We start from the raw sequence: 25,133 nt of genomic DNA, 5'->3' as shown, positions 1-25,133 counted from the left end.
CAGGCATGAGCCACCATGCCTAGCCAAAAAAAAAAAAAAAAAATTTTTTTTTTCTTTTTTTTTTGTTTTGAGAGGGAGTCTTACTCTGTCACCCAAGCTGGAGTGCAGTGGTGTGATCTCGGCTCACTGCAACTTCCACCTCCCAGGTTCAAGCAATTCTCCTGCCTCAGTCTCTGAGTAGCTGGGATTACAGGTGCCCACCACCACCCCCGGCTAATTTTTGTATTTTTAACAGAGACGAGGTTTCACCGTGTTGGCCAGGCTGGTCTTGAACTCCTGACCTCAAGTGATCCACCCTCGGCCTCCCAAAGTGCTAGGATTACAGGCATGAGCCACTGCACCTGGCCAAAAAATGTTTCTAAAATTATGGTTGTGGAGGTGTGGAGTCACTTGTCGCAGGAGCAAGAGGTGTAGACTTGATTGCACAGTGTCGGCAACAGCCACTGGAGACCTGGGCCCCAGGTCCTGCCTCCCCACCCTCCACCTCCACCCCCAGTGGAGGCAAAGACTTTGACTCTCAGTCTCCAGCTTTCTTCCCTCTACCAGGTCCCCCTAGCCCGGACACTCACATTCTCTGATTGTGTAGATAGCAGCGACTAAAAAACCTTTGCCGTGATCATGGCTAGTCAACGCATGAAAAGATGCACAGGCTGGGCGCCGCAGCTCTCGCCTGCAACCCCAGGACTTTGGGAGGCCAAGGCTGGCGGATCACTTCAGGTCAGGAGTTTGAGACCAGACTGGGCAGCATGGCAAAACTGCATCTGTACAAAAAATACAAAGATTAGCTGAGTGTGATGGTGCACAGCTGTAGTCCCAGCTACTTGGGAGGCTGAGGTGGGAGGATTCCTTGAACCTGGGAGGTTGAGGCTGCAGTAAGCTGAGATTGTACCACTAGTACACTCCAGCCTGGGTGACAGAGTAGACCCTGTTCCCAAAAAAGAAAGAAAAAAAAGATACTCAGCATCATTAGTCATTATGGAAATGCAAGTTAACACCACAGTGAAATGCTACCACGTACCCACTGGAGTGACTGTGATGAAAGGAAAGGGTGGGCATGGCCGGGCGCGGTGGCTCACCCCTGGAATCCCAGCACTTTGGGAGGCCGAGGCAGGTGCATCTCTTGAGGTCAGGAGTTCGAGACCTGCCTGGACAACATGAAACCTCGTCTCTACCAAAAATACAAAAATTGTTGGGCATGGTGGCTCACCCCTGGAATCCCAGCACTTTGGGAGGCCGAGGCAGGTGGATCACTTGAGGTCAGGAGTTCAAGACGTGCGTGGACAACATGGTGAAACCTCGTCTCTACTAAAAATACAAAAATTGTCAGGCGCAGTGGCTCACCCCTGTAATCCCAGCACTTTGGGAGGCCAAGGCAGACGGATCATGTGAGGTCAGGAGATCGAGACCAGTCTGGCAACATGGTGAAACCCCGCCTCTACTAAAAATACAAAAATTAGCCAGGTGTGGTAATGGGTGCCTGTAATCCCAGCTACTTGGTAGACTGAGGCAGGAGAATGCTATGAACCTGGGGGTGGAGCTTGCAGTGAGCAGAGATCGCGCCACTGCACTCCAGCCTGGGCGGCAGAGCAAGACTCCGTCTCAAAAATAAATACAAATAAAATAAATAAATCAATAAAATACAAAAATTAGCTGGGCGTGGTGGTGGGCGCCTGTAATCCCAGCTACTTGGGAGGTTGAGGCGGGAGAATTGCTTGAACTCAGGAGGCAGAGGTTACAGTGAGCCGAGATCGCACCACTGCCCTCCAGCCTGGGCAACAAGAGCGAAACTTCGTCTCAAAAAAAAAAAAAGTGTGGTCATGCCAAGCGTTGGGAAGAGCAAGTGGGACCCTGCTACATGGCTGGCGGGGTATAGAATGGGGCAGTCACTTTAGAAAGGTTTGGCAGTTTTTTAACATTTGTCCAAGGAGCACTGGCGATTCTGGTGAAGAATGGTGTTAGGAACCAACATCTGGGCACTGGGTGTGCACGTTGCTGCTGGAGTGTCATTGTTTGTCAGCATCTCGGGGGACGGAACCGGGAAATGTGTGTGCACTTGGCCCGTGTATGCAGGCATGTCTGGAACTGTTTGGTTTCTTTGTTTTTCTTTTTTTTTTAGAGACAGGGTCTCATTTTGTCACCCAGGCCAGGCTGCAGTGGTATGATCTCAGCTCACTGCAGCCTCAAACTCCTGGGCTCAAGTGAGCTCCTCCCTCAGCCTCCCAGGTAGCTGAGACTACAGGCACATGCCACCATGCTTGGCTAATTTAAAACAAATTTTTTTGGTAAAGACAGTGTCTGGCCGGGGTGATGGCTCATGCCTGTAATCCCAGCACTTTGGGAGGCTGAGGTGGGTAGATCACGAGGTCAGGAGATCAAGACCATGCTGGCCAACACGGTGAATCCTCGTCTCTACTAAAAATACAAAAAAAGAAGATTTAGCTGGGCGTGGTGGCGGGCGCCTGTAGTCCCAGCTACAGTCAGGAGGCTGAGGCAGGAGACTGGCGTGAACCCGAGAGGCAGAGCTTGCAGTGAGCAGAGATCGTGCCACTGCACTCCAGCCTGGGCAACAGAGGGAGACTCCGTCTCAAAAAAAAAAAAAAGACAGCGTCTTGCTTTGTTGGCCAGGCTGGTCTCAAACTCCTGGACTGAAGTGATCCTCCGCCTTGGCCTCTCAAAGTGCTGGGATTACAGGCGTGAGCCACCACACGCGGCAGAGGGATTTTCATTTGATTCTCTGTGCTTCACAGAATCTCGGAATAGGTTTTTGCATGAGTCAGTAACTGCTTGGAACATTACTTTTTTGTGAAATTTCTCCAGCCTGATTCTGCATCTGACAAGTGCTGACCTGGATCCCAAGCCCCCCTCAGGGCTCAGAGTCTGTTGGGGAGAAGGTGTGTGTAAGTGAATGGCTGTCCCAGACTCTGAGCTGTAGAGGTGATGCTAGGCATGGCAGCCACTCAGGAGAAGCAGCAGCCCTCACTGTGCAGTAGCAGGTGGTCGGGCGGCGGACGGAGGGGCCGTGGGGGCAGGTCTCGCACACTGGTGGGCAGGGCCATAAGCTGGGGCGCACAGGTGGGCAGAGGGCCTGAGGAATGGGGCTGGCAGGGTGTGAGGCATTTGGGTGCAGGTCCTCGGTAATGATGACCCAAGTCACAGCTGCTTCCATCCTGGCCTCATGAAGGTGGGGTCCATGCCCCTCTGCTCAAGTGGGCCCTGGAATCTGGCCCAGTGTCCAGTGTGAGAATGGAGGAGGGAAGTGTCCTGGATGAGCAAATGAGTATGCGGCAGCCCTGAGCTTTGGAGCCTAGGAGGTGGGAGGAACAGGGACGCCACCACAAACGTGAAGCATCCGCGGGAGCACCCGGGGGTGCAGATTCTGGGGAGCAGAGGCCCCGAGCTGAGGTGACACGGGCCGCTCCGTTTAAAAACAGCCTTTGCTGTCAAGCTGGAGTCTGTCCGACTGTCCATGCGCTGCATGTGGATCTGCTTTTCCGTGTGAGCCTTGGAGAGCACCAGTTTCAGCACAGAAATTCAGAAGGGCAGCCTGGACCATCAGACTGAGGCAGGTAGAGAACTCTGTACATGATCACCAGGGGATGCCCGGCGCTGTGAGGGAGGCCCCGAGCCTTGTGCCCCCTTGAAGCTTCAGTTCCCCTCCCAGGCTGTCCTTGAGGCTCTTCTCACACTCAGATGCACGTGGCTCAGAACACAGAGGTTGCAGCGGAGCTCCTGCTGGGGCTGCCTGCACTCCAGGGCACGTCCCGAGGAGGCTCTTCAGACACGGTGCATTCACTTAGAAGGTCAGTCGGTGTAACCTGAATATGACTGGAGTTCGTCTGGTGCCTCCCAGGACACAGCTACAATTGGGACACTGGGGTCAGCCTCCTTCTGGTCCCCTGGAGGGCATACGTTACGAACAGGCTCTCCAGGTCCAGGAGCTCCCGAAGGTCTGCGGAGAAGTTCAGGTGCAGGGGGCCTCAGAACCATAGTTCCTTTCAGATCCAGATAATATCAGTAAATTTAAACATTTTCTTGACCAGGCAAGGTGGCTAACGCCTGTAATCCCAGCACTTTGGAAGGCTGAGGCAAGCAGATCACTTGAGCCCAGGAGTTCAAGTGTAGCCTGTGCAACACACTGAGAACCCATCTCTACAAATAATAAAAACAAACAACATTGTCTTAGTATATTCTTTTAAAAATAGGTATTATAAGAGTTATCGCTGAAGCTCTCATTTGTTTAAAATGAGATTCTATTAGAAATATATGTATTATTCGGCTGGGCAGAGTGGCTCACGCATGTAATCCCAGCACTTTGGGAGGCCGAGGCGGGCGGATCACAAGGTCAGGAGATGGATACCATCCTGGCTAACACGGTGAAACCCCATCTCTACTAAAAATACAAAAAATTAGCCGGGTGTGGTGGCGGGCGCCTGTAGTCCCAGCTACTCAGGAGGCTGAGGCAGGGGAATGGTGTGAACCTGGGAGGCAGAGCTTGCAGTGAGCCAAGATCGCGCCACTGCACTCCAGCCTGGGCGACGGAGCGAGACTGTGTCTCAAAAATATATATATATGTGTGTGTGTGTTTGTGTGTGTGTGTATTATTCCTCTGTTAATCTATAAATCTCACTTGTTCCTGAAATCTGGTGAGATTTAAAAGATTTCACTGGCCAGTCACGGTGGCTCATGCCTATAATCCCAGCACGTTGGGAGGCCAAGGCAGGAGGATCACTTCAGCTCAGGAGTTTGACAGCAGCCTGGCCAATGTGGTAAAACCCCATCTCTACTAAAAATACAAAAAAAGAAATTAACTGGGGTGGTGGCAGCGCCTGTAATCGGAGGCTGAGGCAGGAGAGTCGCTCGATCCCAGGAGGCGGAGATTGCAGTGAGCCACGGTCATGTTCTTGCACTCCAGCTAGGGCGAGAAGAGCAAAGCTCCATCTCATATAAATAAATAAATACATAAAAATAAAACAGGCCGGGCGCGGTGGCTCAAGCCTGTAATCCCAGCACTTTGGGAGGCCGAGACGGGCGGATCACGAGGCCAGGAGATCGAGAGACGATCCCGGCTAACACGGTGAAACCCCATCTCTACTAAAAAATACAAAAAAAACTAGCCGGGCGAGGTGGCGGGCGCCTGTAGTCCCAGCTACTCGGGAGGCTGAGGCAGGAGAACGGCATAAACCCGGGAGGCGGAGCTTGCAGTGAGCTGAGATCCGGCCACTGCACTCCAGCCTGGGTGACAGAGCAAGACTCCGTCTCAAAAAAAAAAAAAAAAATAAAAATAAAAAAATAAAACATTTACCAATTTTTAACTTTTTAATTTTTTTTTTTTTTTTGAGATGGATGGCTGACTTAGTTCATTTTGTGTTGCTATAACAATACTAGAGACTGGGTAGTTTATAAAGAAAATAGGTTGATGTAGCTCATGGTTCTGCAGGCTGGGAAGTTCAAGGGCATGGTCATGGTTTCTGGTGAGGGCTTTTTTTTTTGAGACGGGGTCTTGCTCTGTCACCACCCAGGCTGGAGTGCAGTGGCGCAATCTCGGCTCACTGCAACCTCCGCCTCCCGGGTTCAAGCGATTCTTCTGCCTCGGCCTCCCGAGTAGCTGGGATTACAGGTGCCCGCCACCACGCCCAGCTAATTTTTGTATTTTTAGTAGAGATGGGGTTTTGCCATGTTGGCCAGGCTGGTCTCAAACTCCTGACCTCAGGTGATCCACCCGCCTCAGCCTCCCAAAGTGCCATGATCACAGCGTGAACCACCGCGCCCGGCCTCTGGCGAAGGCTTTCGTGCTGCATCGCAACATGGTAAGAGTGGTCGAAGCGGAAGTGGCCACACTGAAGGAGAAGGGACCTCAGGGGTATCCTATCCTTGTAACAACCCATCCTCCCAGGAACTGAGCCGCTCCTGGGAGAACTAATCCAGGCTCTCGAGACTGAGAACTCACTCACCACCGTAAGAATGGCACCAAGCCGGGCGCAGTGGCTCACGCCTGTAATCACAGCACTTTGGGAGGTGGAGGCAGGTGGATCACCTGAGGTCAGGAGTTCAAGACCAGCCTGGCCAACACGGCAAAACCCCATCTCTACTAAAAATACAAAAAAAATTAGCCAGGTGTGGTGGCGCATCCCTGGCGCATCCCAGGGAGGCTGAGGCAGGAGAATCGCTCGAACCCAAGAGATGGAGGATGCAGTGAGCTGAGATCGCACCACTGCACTCCAGCCTGGGCGACAGAGTAAGACTCCATCTCAAAAAAAAGAAAAAAGAATGGCACCAAACCATCATGATGGATCCACCCCCATGACTTAAACAAACACCGATAGATCCCACCTCCCAGCACCACCACACTGGGGATCATTTTTTTTTTCTGTTTTTTTGTAGAGATGGGGTCTCCCTATGTTGCCCTGTTTGGTCTTCAACTCCTGGGTTAAGCAATCCTCCCAGCACTTTGGAAGATCAAATTTTAACATGAGTTTGGGGATCAAATTTTATTTATTTATTTATTTATTTGAGATGGAGTTTCGTTCTGTCACCCAGGCTGGAGTGCAGTGGCGCCATCTCGGCTCACTGCAATCTCCGCCTCCCGGGTTCACGCCATTCTCCTGACTCAGCCTCCCGAGTAGCTGGGACTACAGGCACCCACTATCATGCCTGCCTAATTTTTTGTATTTTCAGTAGAGACGGGGTTTCATTGTGTTAGCCAGGATGGTCTCGATATCTGACCTTGTGATCCGCCCTCCTCGGCCTCCCAAAGTGCTGGGATTACAGGCGTGAGCCACCGCACCCGCCCTGGGGATCAAATTTTTTTTTTTTTTTTTTTTGAGACGGAGTCTTGCTCTGTAGCCCGGGCTGGAGTGCAGTGGCCAGATCTCAGCTCACTGCAAGCTCCGCCTCCCGGGTTTACGCCATTCTCCTGCCTCAGCCTCCGGAGTAGCTGGGACTACAGGCACCCGCCACCTCGCCCGGCTAATTTTTTGTATTTTTTTAGTAGAGACGGGGTTTCACCATGTTAGCCAGGATGGTCTTGATCTCCTGACCTCGTGATCCGCCCGTCTCGGCCTCCCAAAGTGCTGGGATTACAGGCTTGAGCCACCGCGCCCGGCCAGGATCAAATTTTAACATGAGTTTTGGTGGGGACAGGCAAACCTTACCCAAAGCCCACCACTGACCTTTCTTGGGACATAGACCATCGATCAGTGGTGTCCTTTGTGCCCACACCACACCGCGTGGCCATGACCACAGCCAGGACTGTTTGCCCCTTTCATTCATTTCTTCTTTTTTTTTTTCTTTTCTTTTTTTTTTGGAGAGAGAGACTCTCACTCTCAGGTTCACGCGATTATCCCAAATAGCTGGGATTACAGGTGCCAACCACCACGTCGGCTAATTTTTGTTTTTAATAGAGACCGGGTTTCGCCATGTTGGCCAGGCTGGTCTCAAACTCCTAACCTCAAGTGATCTGCCCGCCTTGGCCTTCCAAAGTGCTGGGATTACAGGCATGAACCACCACGCTCAGCCTATTTTTTATTTTACTTAACTTATTTATTATTATGATTATTATGATTATTATTATTTATTTTGAGACAGAGTCTCACTCTGTCGCCCAGGCTGGAGTGCAGTGGCACCATCTCGGCTCACTGCAACCTCCGCCTCCCAGGTTCAAGATCCTCCCGCCTCAGCCTCTGGGGTAGCTGGGACCACAGCTGCCAACACAGACGGCTAATTTTTTGTATTTTTAGTAGAGATGGGGTTTTACCGTGTTAGCCAAGATGGTCTCGATCTCCTGACCTCGTGATCCACCTGCCTCGGCCTCCCAAAGTGCTGGGATTACAGGCGTGAGCCACCGTGCCCAGCCTCTTCTTATTATTAGAGACAGTGTTGCCTTGTCACCCAGCCTGGAGTGCAGTGGTGTGATCACTGTTCACTGCAGTCTCCACCTCTCAGGCTCAAGTGATCCTCCTGCCTCAGCCTCCTGAGTAGCTGGGAGTACAGGTGTTACCTACAGTTGTCCAGGTTCTTGGTGTTTTGAACAAAGACTTGGACAAAACGCACAGCAAAGCAAGGCAAGAATGAAGCAGAGATTGATTGAAAATGAAAGTACACTCCACAGGGTAGAGGCGCCCGAGCAGCAGCACAAGGGCCAGGGTTACAGAACCTTCTGGGGTCCTTAGAGGTTCTCCACTGGCCAGTTGGTCACACTCCATGCAAATGAAGTAGCAGCCTGTGATCAGTCTGATCTGTTTCGGAAAGCGGCCAATCAGAGGGACTTTCAATTTTCCATCTGCCATGCAGAAAGCCGGGAAGGGTTTGCAAAGGGAGTAGCCTCTGGTCCTTTAGTTATTTAGGTGTGGGAAGTTGGCGTTTTCCTTTTGATTCAGTTCTAGAAAGTCAGCGTGAATCAGCCTTAGGTTCCCTGCCTCTGTATCCTATTCTCCTGCCTCACAGGCACACGCCACCACACCTGGCTTTTTTTTTTTTTTTTTTTTTTTTTAGAAATGGGATCTCACTAAGTTGCCCAGGCTGGTCTCAAACTCCTGGGCTCAAGCAATCCTCCCACTTTGGCCTACCAAAGTGCCGAGATTATAGGCATGAGCCACTGTGCCTAGCCTAAATAAATTATTTAAAACGTCTTTTGGCTGGGCACGGTGGCTCACACCTGTAATCCAAGCACTTCAGGAGGCCAAGGTGGGCGGATCACAAGGTCAAGAGATCCAGAGCATCCTGGCCAACATGGTGAAACCCCATCTCTACCAAAAATACAAAAATTAGCTGGGCGCAGTGGCAGGTGCCTATAATCCCAGTTACTCAGGAGGTTGAGGCAGGAGAATCGCTTGAACTTGGGAGGCGGAGGTTTCAGCGAGTCGAGATTGCGCCATTGCACTCCAGCCTGGGTGACAAGAGCGAGACTCCGTCACAAAACATAAATTAAAAAACAAAAAAAGGAATAAAATACACAATAATTTCTGTTAGTATTTTTTTTTTTTTTTTTTTTTTTTTTGAGACGGAGTCTCACGCTGTTGCCCAGGCTGGAGTGCAGTGGCACGATCTCGGCTCACTGCAAGCTCCGCCTCCCGGGTTCCCGCCATTCTCCTGCCTCAGCCTCCTGAGTAGCTGGGACTACAGGCGCCCGCCACCGCGCCCGGCTAATTTTTTGTATTTTTAGTAGAGACGGGGTTTCACTGTGGTCTCGATCTCCTGACCTTGTGATCCGCCCGCCTCGGCCTCCCAAAGTGCTGGGATTACAGGCTTGAGCCACCGCGCCCGGCCAGTATTTTTTTTAAGGCTGGGTCTTCTGGTGATATTTTTCAGCTTTTGTTGATCTGAAAATTTCTTTCATTACCGTTCCTTAATTTTTTTCTTTTTTCTTTTTGTTTAATAGAGACAGGGTCTCACTATGTTGCCCAGGCTGGTCTCCAACTCCCAAGCTTAGGTGATACTCCCACCTCAGCCTCCCAAAGGGCTGGGATTACAGGAGTGAGCCACTGCACCTGGCCACACTTCCTTAATTTTTATTTTTTTTGAGGCGGAGTTTTGCTCTTGTCGCCCAGACTGGAGTGCAGTGGCACAATCTCTGCTCACTGCAACCTCCACCTCCCGGGTTCAAGTGATTCTCCTGCCTCAGCCTCCCAAATAGCTGGGATTATAGGTGTGCGCCACCACGCCTGCCTAATTTTTGTATTTTTACTAGAGACGGAGTTTCACCATGTTGGGCAAGCTGGTCTCGAACTCCTGACCTCAGGTAATCCACCCACCTCGGCCTCCCAAAGTGCTGGGATTAAAGGCCACTGTGCTCAGCCAAATTTTTTCTTTTCTTTTTTTTTTTTGAGACGGAGTCTCACACTGTCACCCAGGCTGGAGTGCAGTGGCGCAATCTCTGCTCACTGCAAGCTGTGCCTCCTGGGTTCACCCCTTCTCCTGCCTCAGCCTCCCAAGTAGCTGGGACCCGCCACCACGCCCAGCTAATTTTTTTTTTTTGTATTTTTAGTAGAGACGGGGTTTCACCGTGGTAGCCAGGATGGTCTTGATCTCCTGATCTTGTGATCTGCCAGCCTCGGCCTCCCAAAGTGCTGGGATTATAGGCGTGAGCCACTGCGCCCGGCCGAATGTAATGTACCTTTTAAAGTCTGCCTCTTTTTAGGACTTTTCTCGTTACCATTGGTTTTCAGCAGTTGCACTAGGATATGCTTTCATGTATTTTTCTTTGGCTGTATCTTTTTAGGAGTTTGCTGAGCTGTTTGGATCTGTGGGTTGGTATATTTTCACCAATTTATAAACTTCTTACATATTATCTTCTTAAATATTTCCTCTGCTCATTTTCTTTCTCCCTACTTCTTGGCAGTCAAATTTTACATTTATTTGACCATTTGATCTTGTCCCACAGGTCTCTAATACTCATTTCTGTTTTCTTTTTTTCTCATTTTCCTTCTTTTTTTTTAGTCTCGGCCTTTTGATTCAGATTATTTCTACTGATGTAACTTTGAGTTGAAAAATCTTGTCTTCAGCTGTTTCCAGTTTGGTGTTTAGATAATTCAATAAATTATCCATGTCATATATTTTAACTTTTTCTTTATACTGGTGAACTTAACACTAGTAAAGTTTACACACCCTTAACCCTAAAGCCCTTACTCCTAAGGTGTTCCCTTTCCGGGGTCTCAACTGAGTGCCCGGGTTGGACCAAGATGACTTACCTTTGCCGCCATGTCTCTCAGTCCTGTGTCCTCTACAATCACTTTTCAGCTCCCTTGTAACACCAGCAATCAAAAGAGGTTCAAAAATCAGAGTGAGGTTGTTGTAATAAAACTTCCTCTCGTTCTATTTATTTTTATGTATACATTAATGAAATAACAGGGATAATATTTATATACACTCTGCCTCATTATAGCAATAAGCACTTTTCATCAGTGGGTACATGAGTGAATTGTCAGGGGGGAAAAGCCCCAGACTTATTAAAATATGTATCTCCAATGTAATTCAATTTTTTGGTCTTAATAAAAATTTACAGACTGAGCACGGTGGCCCACCCCCGTAATCCCAGCCCTTGGGGAGGCTGAGGCGGACAGATTGCCTGAGCTCAGGACTTCAAGACCATTATAGGCAATATTGCAAAACCCTGTCTCTGCAAAAAAAAAAAAAAAAAAAAAAAAATTAGCCAGGTGTAGTGGTGCACACTTGTAATCACTACCATGTCTGGCTAATTTTTTGTATTTTTAGTAGAGACAGGGTTTCTCTATGTTGGTCAGGTTGGTCTCGAACTCCTAACCTCAGGTGATCTGCCTGCCTCGGCCTCCCAAAGTGCTAGAATTACAGGTATGAGCCACCGCGCCCAGCTCTAATTTTTTTGTTTTTGTTTGAGACGGAGTCTTGCTCTGACTCCCAGGCTGGAGTGCACTGGCACGATGTCAGCTCACTGCAAGCTCTGCCTCCTGGGTTCACACCATTTTCCTGCCTCAGCCTCCCGAGTAGCTGGGACTACAGGCACCTGCCACCACGCCTGGCTAATTTTTTGTATTTTTAGTAGAGACTGGGTTTCTTCATGTTGGTCAGGCTGGTCTCGAACTCCCAACTCAGGTGATCTGCCTGCCTCAGCCTCCCAAAGTGCTGGAATTATAGGCATTAGTCACCGCGCCCAGCTCTAATTTTTGTTTTTGTTTTTGTTTGAGACGGAGTCTCGCTCTGTCACCCAGGCTGGAGTGCGGTGGCCGGATCTCAGCTCACTGCAAGCTCCGCCTCCCGGGTTCACGCCATTCTCCTGCCTCAGCCTCCCGAGTAGCTGGGACTACAGGCGCTCACCACCGCGCCCGGCTAGTTTTTTGTATATTTTTTAATAGAGACGGGGTTTCACCATGTTAGCCAGGATGGTCTCGATCTCCTGACCTCGTGATCCGCCCGTCTCGGCCTCCCAAAGTGCTGGGATTACAGGCTTGAGCCACCGCGCCCGGCCAATTTTTTGTATTTTTAGTAGAGACAGGGTTTCACCATGTTGGCCAGGCTGGTCTTGAATTCCCGACCTTTAGTGATCCCCCTGCCTCGACCTCCCAAAGTGCCGAGATTACATGTGTGAGCCACCACACCTGGCCTGTGTTTTTTGTTGTTGTTAAATGATACAATTCCTATTTATCATTTCCATAGTTATCTCAATGCCCCCTAAAACCCTCTAATATGGCCGGGCACAGTGGCTCACACCTGTAATCCCAGAACTCTAGGAAGCCAAGGCAGGCGGATCACTTGAGGTCAGGAATTTGAGACCAGCCTGGCCAACATAATGAAAACCTGTCTCTACTAAAAATATAAAAATTAACCAGGGCCGGGCGCAGTGGCTCAAGCCTGTAATCCCAGCACTTTGGGAGGCCGAGACGGGCGGATCACGAGGTCAGGAGATTGAGACCATCCTGGCTAACACGGTGAAACCCCATCTCTACTAAAAAAATACAAAAAACTAGCCAGGCGAGGTGGCGGGCGCCTGTAGTCCCAGCTACTCGGGAGGCTGAGGCAGGAGAATGGCGTAAACCCGGGAGGCGGAGCTTGCAGTGAGCTGAGATCCAGCCACTGCACTCCAGCCTGGGCAACAGAGTGAGACTCCGTCTCAAAAAAAAAAAAAAAATTAACCAGGCATGGTGGCACAGGCCTGTAATCCCAGCTACTTGGGAAGCTGAGGCAGGAGAATTGCTTGAACCTGTGAGGCAGAGTTTACAGTGAGCAGAGATTGGGCCATTGCACTCCAGCCTGGGCAACAGGGTGAGACTGTCTCAAAAAAAAAAAAAAAAAAAACCCGAAAAGAAAAGAAAAGAAAAAAAATCCCTCTAATATATAAGTGAATATTGAATGAAACAATTTTTTTCTGTCTAGGAAATCCTGCCAGAACACTTTGCACCTGTAGGAATTCACTATAATTACAAACACATATACGGCAATTAAGACATGTAAATGTAGGCCGGGCGCAGTGGCTCACGCCTGTAATCCCAGCACTTTGGGAGGCCGAGGCGGGTGGTCACGAGGTCAATAGATGGAGACCATCCTGGTCAACATGGTGAAACCCTGTCTACTAAAAATACAAAATTAGCCAGGCATGGTGGTGAGCACTTGTAGTCCCAGCTACTTGGGAGGCTGAGGCAGGAGAATCTCTTGAATCCGGGAGGTGGAGGTTGCAGTGTGCCGAGATTGCACCACTGCACTGCAGCCTGGGCAACAAGGGCAAAATTCCACTCAAAAAAAAAAAAAAAGACATGTAAATGTTACATTCAGAGGGACACATTAATTTCCATTTCTTTTAGAAAAAGCTTTTACCCACTGAACGAATGAAAATGCATGAACTGACCCTAATGTCTCTTGCCTGGGGCCCCCACTTGGCAGTTCCTGTTCAGGATTTCCTCTTTATCCTGCTCCGCTTAAGTCTAGTCTCAAGTCTTTCTACTCTAAACTCCTTTTGTACCTACATTATTATGATTATGATTATTATTTTGGAGATAGAGTCTGGCCTTGTCACCCAGGCTGGAACGCAGTGGTGCAATCTCGGCTCACTGCAACTTCCACCTCCCGCGTTTAAGCGATTCTTCTGCCTCAGCCTCTCAAGAATTTGGGATTATAGGTGCCTGCCACCACACCCAGCTAATATTTGTATTTTTAGTAGAGATGGGGTTTCACCACGTTGGCAAGGCTGGTCTCGAACTTCTAACGTCAAGTGATCCGCCCACCTCGGGCTCCCGAAGTGTTGGGATTACAGGCATGAGCCACCGTGCCAGGCCTCTGTACCTAAATTATATCATTTCTGTCTTCTAATTGTTCTTTGCTATTTAACAAGCAGCAAATAGAGGAACCTTGGGGTGTTTGCTATAACCTGTATATAAAGGCTATAATAGGATCTTCTCACACACCCTGCAGGAACCACCATGTTGAAAGAAGTGAGACAATTCAGGGGGCAGTCCCTCCCCAGCAGAGACTAAATTAGTACCATTTGTTGCTATTTCAGTTTTGCGAAGATGCACTTGGAGCCTAAGCTGTGGTTTCTAGGGCTGACACTGACTTCCCACAGAATTCTTTCTGTTTAAGAGGTTGTAGACTGGCCGGGCGCGGTGGCTCAAGCCTGTAATCCCAGCACTTTGGGAGGCCGAGACGGGCGGATCACGAGGTCAGGAGATCGAGACCATCCTGGTTAACACGGTGAAACCCCGTCTCTACTAAAAAATACAAAAAACTAGCCGGCCGAGGTGGCGGACGCCTGTAGTCCCAGCTACTCGGGAGGCGGAGGCAGGAGAATGGCGTGAACCCGGGAGGCGGAGCTTGCAGTGAGCTGAGATCCGGCCACTGCACTCCAGCCTGGGTGACAGCCCGAGACTCCGTCTCAAAAAAAAAAAAGAGGTTGTAGACTTTTCACAATCCTGAACCTTGAACGTCTCCACAACTGGTTAAGTACCCGTGAGATACATTTACAGGATTTTTTCCTTTTTTTTTTTTTTTTTTTTTTTTTGAGACGGAGTCTCGCTCTGTTACCCAGGCTGGAGTGCAGTGGCGTGATATCTTCTCACCACAACCTCTGCCTCCCGGGTTCAAGCGTTTCTCCTGCCTCAGCCTCCCAAGTAGCTGGGACTGCAGGCGTGCCCCACCATGCCTGGCTAATTTTTATATTTTTATCAGAGACAGGGTTTCACTATGTTGGTCAGGCTCGTCTTGAACTCCTGACCTCGTGATCCACCCGCCTTGGCCTACCAAAGCGCTGGGATTACAAGTTTGAGCCACCGTGCCCGGCCCCAGAATTTCTTCTTTTTAATGGAAGGAGTTTCATTGATTAGTAAACATCTGGACTATTGATCATCTTGATTTAGATGGGATCTCATAATTTTTTAAACTGTGGCAAAGTTCTGTTTTTTAAAAACTTAGTATCAGATTGGTTAAGACATTAACTATTCGTTCATAAGAGAGAGTTCATGTGTGTGTGTGTGTGTATGTGTGTGTGTGTATATATATATATATGAGACGTAGTTTCACTCTTGTTGCCCAGACTGAAGTGCAGTGGCGCGGTTTTGGCTCACTGCAATCCCCACCTCCCAGGTTTAAGCAATTCTCTTGCCTCCTCCTCCTGAGTAGCTGGGACTACAGGTGTGCCCCACCACGCCCGGCTAATTTTTTTTTTGTATTTTTAGTAGAGCTGGGGTTTCACAATGTTAGCCAGGCTGGTCTCGAGCTCCTGACCTCAGGTGATCCGCTCGCCTCGGCCTCCCAAAGTGCTGGGATTACAGGCGAGAGCCACCGCGCCCGGCCTCGTGCATATTTTTAAACTGCGTGCTGACGACAGTTAAGTGAATGTGATTCACAACTTCTGGGTATTTTGCAGAACACTTTTGACACAATGACATGACCCGCTAGCCAGGAAAGATAACGACATCCAGTCCTGGAGCTGCTGGTTAAAAACGAACGTGTCACCGGGTGCCCTGGGTCTGAGGCCACGCGGCCCGCGGCCCCTCCGCGATGTTCCCGCACCTCGCGGAGAAAAGGCCGCTTGGCGGCCGGGCCTGGGCGCACTGGCCGTCGCCTATCCGCACCCCGGCGTCCACGCCGGGTTGGGGGCCGACGCGTGCCCGGCGCCCGCTGTGACCTTGGGCCCGGTCCTGCCCGCCGCGTCTAAGGCGCTGCCAGGCCGGGCTCAGACTCCGGGGCCCCCGCGCCCGCGCCGCCCCCCGCGCCAGCCCCGATCCCGTGCGGGTTCCCGGCCGTCCGCCCCGGGTTTTCCGCGGCGCCCGGAGTCGGGACTGCGTCGGGCGTCGCCGCCGGACGTGCCGGCAGCTCGGCGCGACGTGTCCTGCCATTGGTCCGCCTCGGTAGCCCCACTGCCGTGCGCCGCCGCCATTGGCCGGCGTGGCCGTCCGTCAGCGAGGGGCGGGCCCGGCACGCCGGCTCGGTGGCGCGGCCGCGCGTGCTCCCGCCCCTCGCCGCCGCTCGCTCGCTCGCCGGCCGGCGGCCTCGGCTCGGCCCCCTCCCTCAGCTCCGGTGCGCGGCGGCCGACGACCCGCGCGGCCTGGGCCTCGGCCCGCGCCACCGGCGCCCGCGCGGAGCGGCCTGGGGGCCCTCCTCACGCAGGCCCATGGCGGCGGCCGCGGCGGCGCTCTCGGGCGCGGGCACGCCACCCGCGGGCGGCGCGGCCGGGGGCGGCGGGGCCGGGGGCGGCGGGTCCCCGCCGGGCGGCTGGGCCGTGGCGCGCCTGGAGGGCCGCGAGTTCGAGTATCTGATGAAGAAGCGCTCGGTGACCATCGGCCGCAACTCGTCGCAGGGCTCGGTGGACGTGAGCATGGGCCACTCGAGCTTCATCTCCCGGCGCCACCTCGAGATCTTCACGCCCCCGGGCGGCGGCGGCGGCGGCGGCGGCGGCGGCCATGGCGGGGCCGCTCCGGAGCCGCCGCCCGCGCAGCCCAGGCCCGACGCCGGCGGCGACTTCTACCTGCGCTGCCTGGGCAAGAACGGCGTGTTCGTGGACGGCGTGTTCCAGAGGCGCGGGGCGCCGCCGCTGCAGCTGCCGCGCGTGTGAGTGGCCTCGGGCGAGGCGGGCGGGGTCTGCGGCCTGCAGCGCCTGGCGGGACGGGACGGGACGGGACCCGAGTCCAGGCCCGGGACCACCCACGGCCGCGGCTCGACTCCGTCCCGCGGCCGGGACCACCAGCGGGACCCAGGCCCAGCTGGATCCCAACCCTCGACAGCCCCTGGCCCCGACCCCGTCCTCCCGGTCCCCGGCCTGGCAGGTGCAGCCCCCGGTCTTTCCCCTTCCTGGAGCTGGAGCTGCGGGCGGCTGCGCGCGCGGGTCAGGGTTTCTGGGTTCGGTGCGTGCGGGGAGTTGACATGTGCTGTTCCTAACCTGCAGCGAGGTCGCGCTGGACAGAAATGTTAAAACGTGCGGTGTGCGGTGGGAGGAACTGTCCCGAACTAAAACCTGTGCCTCTTAACCGATGAAGGGTTGTCTGTCGTCTTTTTGTTGTTGTTCACTCGTTTTCAGTAGTGAGCTATTTCTAGAGTGCGGTGTTTTAAGCAGCAACGACTCCTTTTTCCCTGCCGTGTTTTCAGTAGCCCAAATTGGAAAGCTCTTCAAGCAGGATGGATTTTCAATCTGTGCTCTGAACCTTGAAATTTAGGGAAAACTAGATACTTTTCACTTTTCACGTAACTTTTACAGAAAGACGGTTGATTGGGAATTAGTATAAGATCATGTAGAGTGTTAAGTGAGCCTCATGGGGAACTGTCAATCCTGCTACAAAACAATTTAGCTTGATCCTGTGGTTTTATGAAGTTATATCATTTACTCTGCTTGAAACACAAACTTGCTGTCTAGGAAATGCTAATTATTCCTCAGGGGATCGCTTCTAGATCGTTGCAAGTACAGCCTTTGTCCACACACACTGGAATTTTTGTGTTTTTTGAGACGGAGTCTCACTCTGTCGCCCAGGCTGGAGTGCAGTGGCGCGATCTTGGCTCACTGAAATCTCCGCCCTCGGAGTTCAAGCGGTTCTCCTGCCTCAGCCTCCCGAGTAGCTGGGATTACAGGTGCCTGCCACCGCGCCCAGCTAATTGTTTGTATTTTTAGTGGAGACGGAATTTCACCATCTTGGCCAGGCTGGTCTTGAATTCCTGACCTGGTGATCCACCCGCCTCGGCCTCCCAGAGTGCTGGGATTACAGGCGTGAGCCACAGCGCCCGGCCTACAAACTGGAATTTTTAACCGTTTTCAGTTGTTGGAGATGCTGTAGGAGCTGTTGCTTTTTTTCTTGACTTGCATGTGTGGTGTGTGTTTACATGTGCTGTTCTGTTTCTTGGGATGGAAAGGGGTACCAGCATATTCCTTAAACTTTGGTAGTAGCATTTTAAAGAATGTTATTTTCAGACCGGGCTTGGTGGCTCATCCCTGTAATCCTAGCACTTTGGGAGGCCGAGGCTGGGGGATCACGAGGTCGTGAGATCGAGACCATCCTGGCTAACACAGTGAAACCCCGTCTCTACTAAAAATACAAAAAAAAGAAAAAGCCAGGCGTGGTGGCGGGCGCCTGTAGTCCCAGCTACTCAGGAGGCTGAGCCAGGAGAATGTGAACCTGGGAAGTGGAGCTTGCTGTGAGCCCAGATCTCACCACTGCACTCCAGTCTGGGCGACAGAGAAAGACTCCGTCTCAAAAAAAAAATTTCAAATGAAAATACTGTTTATGTACGGTCTCTGTTACCTAGCCTGGAGTGCACTGGTGTAATGACAGCTCACGGCAGCCTCAAATTCCTGGGCACAAGCGATTCTCTTGCCCCAGTGTTCAGGAGTTTGAAGTTGCTGTGAGCTGTGATCTCACCACTACGTTCCAGGCCGGGAGTACAGGTGTGAGCTGTGGTCTCACCGCTGCATTCCAGGCCGGGATTACAGGTGTGAGCTGTGATCTCACCACTGCATTTCAGGCCGGGATTACAGGTGTGAGCTGTGATCTCACCGCTGCATTCCAGGCCTGGATTACAGGTGTGAGCTGTGAATGCATCACTGCATTCAGGCCAGGATTACAGGAGTGAGCTGTGATCTCACCGCCACATTCCAGGCCGGGATTACAGGTGAGCTAGGATCTCACCACTCCTCCCAAGGTGCTGGGATTATAGGTGTGAGCCACCACACACCTGGCTAAGATTTTGAGTTTTTTGGAATTCTTTTTTTTTTTTTTTTTTTGAGATGGAGTCTCGCTCTGTCCTTGAGGCTGGAGTGCAGTGGCGTGATCTCCGCTCACTGCAAGCTCTGCCTCCTGGGTTCACGCCATTCTCCTGCTTTAGCCTCTCGAGTAGCTGGGACTATAGGTGCCCGCCACTATGCCCGGCTAATTTTTTTTGTATTTTTAGTAGAGATGGGGTTTCGCTGTGCTAGTGTGCTAGATGGTCTTGATCTCCTGACCTCGTGATCCGCCCACCTCAGCCTCCCAAAGTGCTGGGATTACAGGCATGAGCCATCGCGCCTGGCCTGATTTTTAGTTTTTAAAGAAAATTCTCCTTACCATTCATCCAGAGCCATTTGTATTGAATTGAATTCTACCCACGCTAACGTGATAAACATCAAAATAAGTTGACTTTTCAGTGAGGGCCAGAATTCAGACCTTATTTTTTTGAGACGGCATCTCGCTCTGACGCCAGGCTGGAGTGCAATGGCGCGATCTTGACTTGCTGCAACCTCCGCCTCCCGGGTTCAAGCGGTTCTTGTGCCTCAGCCTCCTGAGTAGCTGGGATTACAGGCACGTGCCACCACACCCAACTAATTTTTGTATTTTTAGTAGAGACAGGGTTTTACCATGTTGGCCAGGATGGTCTTGATCTCCTGACCTCGTGATTCACCCGCCTTGGCCTCCCAAAGTGCTGGGATTACAGCTGTGAGCCACTGCGCCTGGCCGAATTCAGAACTTTTGAACAGTAATAATGAGCCTTGCAGTAGAGATGAGTAAGAAGGGTGGTGAGATGGAGGCTGGGCCTCCCACTTGTGCTCAGGGAAGAGTCTTGTGGCCACCGAGGCTAACATGTATCCTGGACTTCTCATGGGCCTGGGAACCTCTACTGGTACTGAGTACACAAGGGGATGAATGGCTTTTTTCACAGAAGGGAGCTTAGCATTTGTTTAGTGTGAATTACATTATTAACCTAGAGGATATTTCGGCACCTCCTTTTTTGTAGGGCATCATTTCCAAATTTTAACCTGGGTGGTAACACAGGTTAATGGAATAAATTGTAAAGAATTGGTACCAGTGAAATGCAGATAAATTGTTTAAAATCTTTTTTTTTTTTTTTTTTTTTTTTTTTTTTTTTTTTTTTTTTAGACAGAGGTTTTCCTCTTGTTGCCCAAGCTGGAGTGTAATGGTGCGATCTCGGCTCACTGCAGCCTCTGCCTCCTGGGCTCAAGTGATTCTCCTGCTTCAGCCTCCCGAGTACTTGGGATTACAGGTGTGCACCACACCACCCCACCCAGTTAATTTTGTATTTTTAGTAGAGACAGGGTTTATCCATGTTGGTCAGGCTGGTCTCAAACTCCTGACCTCAGGTGATCCGCTCGCCTCCGCCTCCCAGAGTGCTGGGATTACAGGTGTGAGCCACAACACCTGGCCCTAAAATCTTTTTTTCTGAATTTAAGCTCAGTGTTCAGGTTGATGATACAAGTTCTTTTTAAGTTTAAAAATCAAATTAAATATATAAGCTTAAAGCATACGTAACGTAGAGTAATTATGTAAAGGCCAAAGTGTTATTACGAGTCTCACTCTGTCGCCCAGGCTGGAGTGCAGTGGCGTGAATCTCAGCTCACTGCAACCTTGGCTTCTTGGATTCAAGCAATTCTCCTGCCTCAGCCTCCTGAGTAGCTGGGATTACAGGCGTGAGCCACTGCGCCCGTCCTAAGGCCGAAATAGTATTAATGCTTATTTCAGATTGGCCTACTAAATTCAGCATCACTGTAGAGTGAGAAAATAATGTAACAACCCATGGTTGGTCCCTTATTTGAACCATAATGATTTTGTTAGAATTCCAACTTTAAAGTGAATTTATGTTTTGAATTTATATTAAAAATTATCGGCCGGGCGCGGTGGCTCAAGCCTGTAATCCCAGCACTTTGGGAGGCCGAGGCGGGCGGATCACAAGGTCAGGAGATCGAGACCACAGTGAAACCCCGTCTCTACTAAAAATACAAAAAATTAGCCGGGCGTGGTGGCGGGCGCCTGTAGTCCTAGCTACTCAGGAGGCTGAGGCAGGAGAATGGCGTGAACCCAGGAGGCGGAGCCTGCAGTGAGCCGAGATCGCGCCACTGCACTCCAGCCTGAGCAACAGCGTGAGACTCCGTCTCAAAAAAAAAAAAAAAAAAAAAAAAAAAAAAAAAAAATTATCAGAAATTTTGGAAGAGTACATAAGTAGTTTAGGTTTAAAATTTGGCTCATTTCATTGAAATACTATATAATTATTTGTATAATTAATACAAATAATGTATTAATGTGGGGGAAGAGAGAAAGATGAGGACTGTGATCCTGTCCTTGGCTGCTGTATTTTAGTAATTTGACTAAGATGTGGATCCAAGTACCGTTTCCACAGTGGCTGGGGAGCCTCGAGCCCAGTGTGGATGGGTGGGGGCGCAGCGTGTACAAGATTGTCAGGGTGCATGGTTTTCCGGAAAACAAATGGCTTCTTCAAGTCCTTGATTTTTGGATACACAGGCTGCCGGGCTGTGTGTAAAGGAAGGCAGCGTTTTCCTCTCTCAGAGCCTCAGACTGGCTGGAGGCACAGGTGTTCCTGGGAGACTGGAGGGTGGGCTCCAGGGGGGTGTTCTGGGCCACCTGGGCAGGGCTCTTGGAGGTGAGCCAGTGGAGGTTGCCTCCCACATGTGACTGGCCCTGTAGCCTGGCTCTGGGGAACCTGGAATTCAGGCTGGAAGAGACTTTGGGGCAGATTTTAGAGCAGCTGGAGCGTGAGGTCTGCCTGTCTGGTGGGGAGTATTTTTACTTTGTCAGTGATAGACTGAAATGCCCTCTTTGAGGACAGGGTGTTTGTTTGTTTGTTTGTTTGTTTTTAAAGACGGTCTCGCTCTGTTGCCCAGGCTGGGGTGCAGTGACACAATCTCCGCTCACTGCAACCTCCACCTCCCGCATGCAAGTGATTCTCCTGGCTCAGCCTCCTGAGTAGGTGGGTTTACAGATGCCTGCCACCACACCTGGCTCATTTTTATATTTGTATTTTACTTATTCATCTATTTTTTGAGACGGAGTCTCCTCTGTTGCCCAGGCTGGAGTGCAGTGGAGCGATCTCGGCTCACTGCAACCTCTGCCTCCTGGGTTCAAGCAATTCTTCTGTCTCAGCCTCCCCAGTAGCTGGGACTGCAGGTGTGCGCCACCACGCCCGGCTAATTTTTTTGTATTTTTAGCAGAGACAGGGTTTCACCATGTTGGCCAGGCTGGTCTCCATCTCCTGACCTCGGGTCATCTGCCAAAAGTGCTGGGATGACAGGTGTGAGCCACTGCACCTGGCTAAGGACAAGGCACATATTTGTCCAAGGGCCTGGTTTGGAGCCTGTGACTGGTAAAGTGTTTTTAGGAAGATCAATTGGACAGGACAGTTTGGGTTTGTTGTTGCTATTTTTGTTGCCATGGTAACAAACTATATGTACTTTATGAATAAAAATAGGCAACTGTTTAACAGTTGTTTATACTTTGAAAATGTCAAATGAATTTGACACATTTTGATCAGTAAGATCCCAGAATATCTAATAGTCAAATATAAAAAGAACAAGTTGAATTTACTATTGCCTATGACAATTTAACGTGCTAAACTAAAACTGTGTTTATTTAGAAAAGTGACCCCTGTCCTATGCCAAAAGAACTATGGGTTCTGCCTAGTGGTAATTCAACACTTTCTTTCTTATGTGGCAGATTGTGTTTGGTAATGTCACATTTGAAGACTTGCTCATTAAATCAGAGATAGTATCTTCCAAGGTGAAGACTGGAGAGGGGTGAGCCGACAGTCAGTGGCTTCTGGAGCTTTCCAGGTGGAGACTCCAATAAATGAATTGAGGGAACTCATAGTGATTCTGTCCTACTCAGAATACAGATAGGCAGAACTGAGCTTCCTGGAGAATACCAGTACCAGAAAGAAGAAGTAAGAAGGAGGGGGTCCTGGGAAGGAGATGGCCAAGGGACATGGCTTGGCAATCAGGACAGTAGCCTTTGAGAGGGCTGTTGTCTCCAGGATAAGGAAGGAGGCTGGACATAGGGCTGGGGAGGAAGGAGGGAGTGGAGGTAGAAGGAGTGCATGTAAAGTGGGGGCCTTGTAAGGAGAGCAGAGTTGAGATTAGGGTTAGGAAGAGTGGAAACCTCATCACTAAACCAAGGTGAAGTGGCTGAAGGAACCACCAAGAAATGGGAGCCGAGGCCGGGCACGATGGCTCACGCCTGTGATCCCAGCACTTTGGGAGGCCGAGGCAGGTGGATCACAAGGTCAGGAGATCGAGACCATCCTGGCTCACACGGTGAAACTCCGTCTCTACTAAAAATACAAAAAATTAGCCGGGCGTGGTGGCGGGCGCCTGTAGTCCCAGCTACTCAGGAGGCTGAGGCAGGAGTAGTCCCAGCTCCTCAGGAGGCTGAGGCAGGAGAATGACGTGAACCTGGGAGGCGGTGCTTGTAGTGAGCCAAGATCGTGTCACTGCACTCCAGCCTGGGGGACGGAGCGAGACTCCGTCTCAGGAAAAAAAAAAAAAAAAAAAAAAAAGATGGAGTTGAGACCTGGTCAGCTCTTTGGCCGAGTAGGCAGCAGATGACGTGTGAAGGAGGACAGCTCCCAGTGGAAAAGAAAACGAGATTGTCTTGTTTGAAGAGCTGAGCAGAGCGGGTCAGAACGGAGCTACTTGGAAAGTCTGATGTGTTTCCATATTGAAGGGCTGCAAGGGTGGCTGAAATGCCTTCGTTTTGCGACCTGAAACTCCTGACAAGCTTGTAAGTGGAGCTGAGCCTGGGACACAGGAGTTGGCATGTGTTGGCATAAATGGAAGTTCACAGCAGAGGGCAAATGCCGCTTTGCACTTTGAAAAGTGCTCAGTGTACAAGTCAATTGCCTTTAATAACTACTGTGTATTTAAGCTCCACCTCCCGGGTTCAAGTGATTCTCCTGCCTCAGCCTCCTGAGGAGCTGGGATTACAGGCATGCACCACCATGCCGGCTAATTTTTGTATTTTTAGTAGAGATAGCTTTTTTTTTTTTTTTTGAGACGGAGTCTTGCTCTGTTGCCCAGGCTGCACTGCAGTGGCCGGATCTCAGCTCACTGCAAGCTCCGCCTCCCGGGTTTACGCCATTCTCCTGCCTCAGCCTCCCGAGCAGCTGGGACTACAGGCGCCCGCCACCTCGCCCGGCTAGATTTTTGTATTTTTTAGTAGAGACGGGGTTTCACCGTGTTAGCCAGGATGGTCTCGATCTCCTGACCTCGTGATCCGCCCGTCTCGGCCTCCCAAAGTTCTGGGATTACAGGCTTGAGCCACCGCGCCTGGCCGAGATAGCTTTTAAAGAAATTTTGGCTGGGCCCGGTGGCTTTTGCGTGTAATCCCAGCACATTGGGAAGCTGAGGCAGGCAGATCACCTGAGGTCAGAAGTTTGAGATCAGTCTGGCCAATGTGGCTAAACTCCGTCTCTACTAAAAATACAAAAATTAGCTGGACGTGGTGGTGGGTGCCTGTAATCCCAGCGACTCAAGAGGCTGAAGCAGGAGAATCGCTTGAACCCACGGGGTAAAGGTTGCGGTCAGCCAAGATGGCACCCCTGTACTCCAGCCTGGGTGACATAGCAAGACTCCGTCTCAAAACCCAAAAGACTCATTTAGCAAATTGAGATACATTGTTTTTTTTTTTTTTTATTTTTATTTTTTTGAGACAGAGTCTCGCTCTGCCGCCCAGGCTGGAGTGCAGTGGTGTGATCTTGGCTCACTGCAAGCTCCGCCTCCCGGGTTCACGCCATTCTCCTGCCTCAGCCTCCCGAGTAGCTGGGACTACAGGCGCCCGCCACCTCGCCCGGCTAGTTTTTTTGTATTTTTTAGTAGAGACGGGGTTTCACCGTGTTAGCCAGGATGGTCTCGATCTCCTGACCTCGTGATCCGCCCGTCTCGGCCTCCCAAAGTGCTGGGATTACAGGCTTGAGCCACCGTGCCCGGCCTGAGATACATTGTTATCACTGATTTGTAGACATGGAGCACAGTGCAGCTATTTTAGCATAATTGTTACTTTAAGTTAAAAACCCAGTAACCAACTTACTTCTTTCTCATCTAGTGTTCAGTACTTCATCCAGTGGTAAAACTCTGTGTTCCTTTTATTTTATTATTTAGAGTCTTACTCTGTCACCCAGGCTGGAGCACAGTGGTGCCATCATAGCTCACTGCAGCCCTGAACTCCTGGACTCAAGCGATCCTCCCACCTCAGGCCCCCGTGTATCTGAGAGTACAGGCCCCCGTGTATCTGAGAGTACAGGCCCCCGTGTATCTGAGAGTACAGGCCCCCGTGTATCTGAGAGTACAGGCCCCCGTGTATCTGAGAGTACAGGCCTGCATGGCCATTCAGGGCTAATTTTTTTTTTTGGACCTGGGGTCTTGCTATGTTGCCCAGGCTGGTCGCAAATTCCTGTCCTCAAGCGGTCCCCCC

At 50.9% G+C, this 25,133-nt stretch overlaps 2 protein-coding genes across 2 annotated transcripts in view; one reads left to right on the top strand and one right to left on the bottom strand.

The window, feature by feature from the left end:
• The window catches only part of OGFOD3 (2-oxoglutarate and iron dependent oxygenase domain containing 3), a 231,783-nt gene that overhangs the window by 112,319 nt on the left and 94,331 nt on the right, over positions 1-25,133 (bottom strand). The window lies entirely within an intron of this gene.
• Positions 16,073-25,133, top strand: part of FOXK2 (forkhead box K2) — a 76,833-nt gene continuing 67,772 nt past the window's right edge. Inside the window, 1 exon segment of the mRNA XM_050763713.1 lies at positions 16,073-16,509. Within this exon segment, the coding sequence (XP_050619670.1) occupies positions 16,073-16,509 (437 nt within the window).

This window comes from Macaca thibetana, chromosome 16, assembly GCF_024542745.1.
Source record: "Macaca thibetana thibetana isolate TM-01 chromosome 16, ASM2454274v1, whole genome shotgun sequence".
Taxonomy (NCBI): Eukaryota; Metazoa; Chordata; class Mammalia; order Primates; family Cercopithecidae; genus Macaca; species Macaca thibetana.
This window is presented reverse-complemented; position numbering and strand designations above follow the sequence as displayed.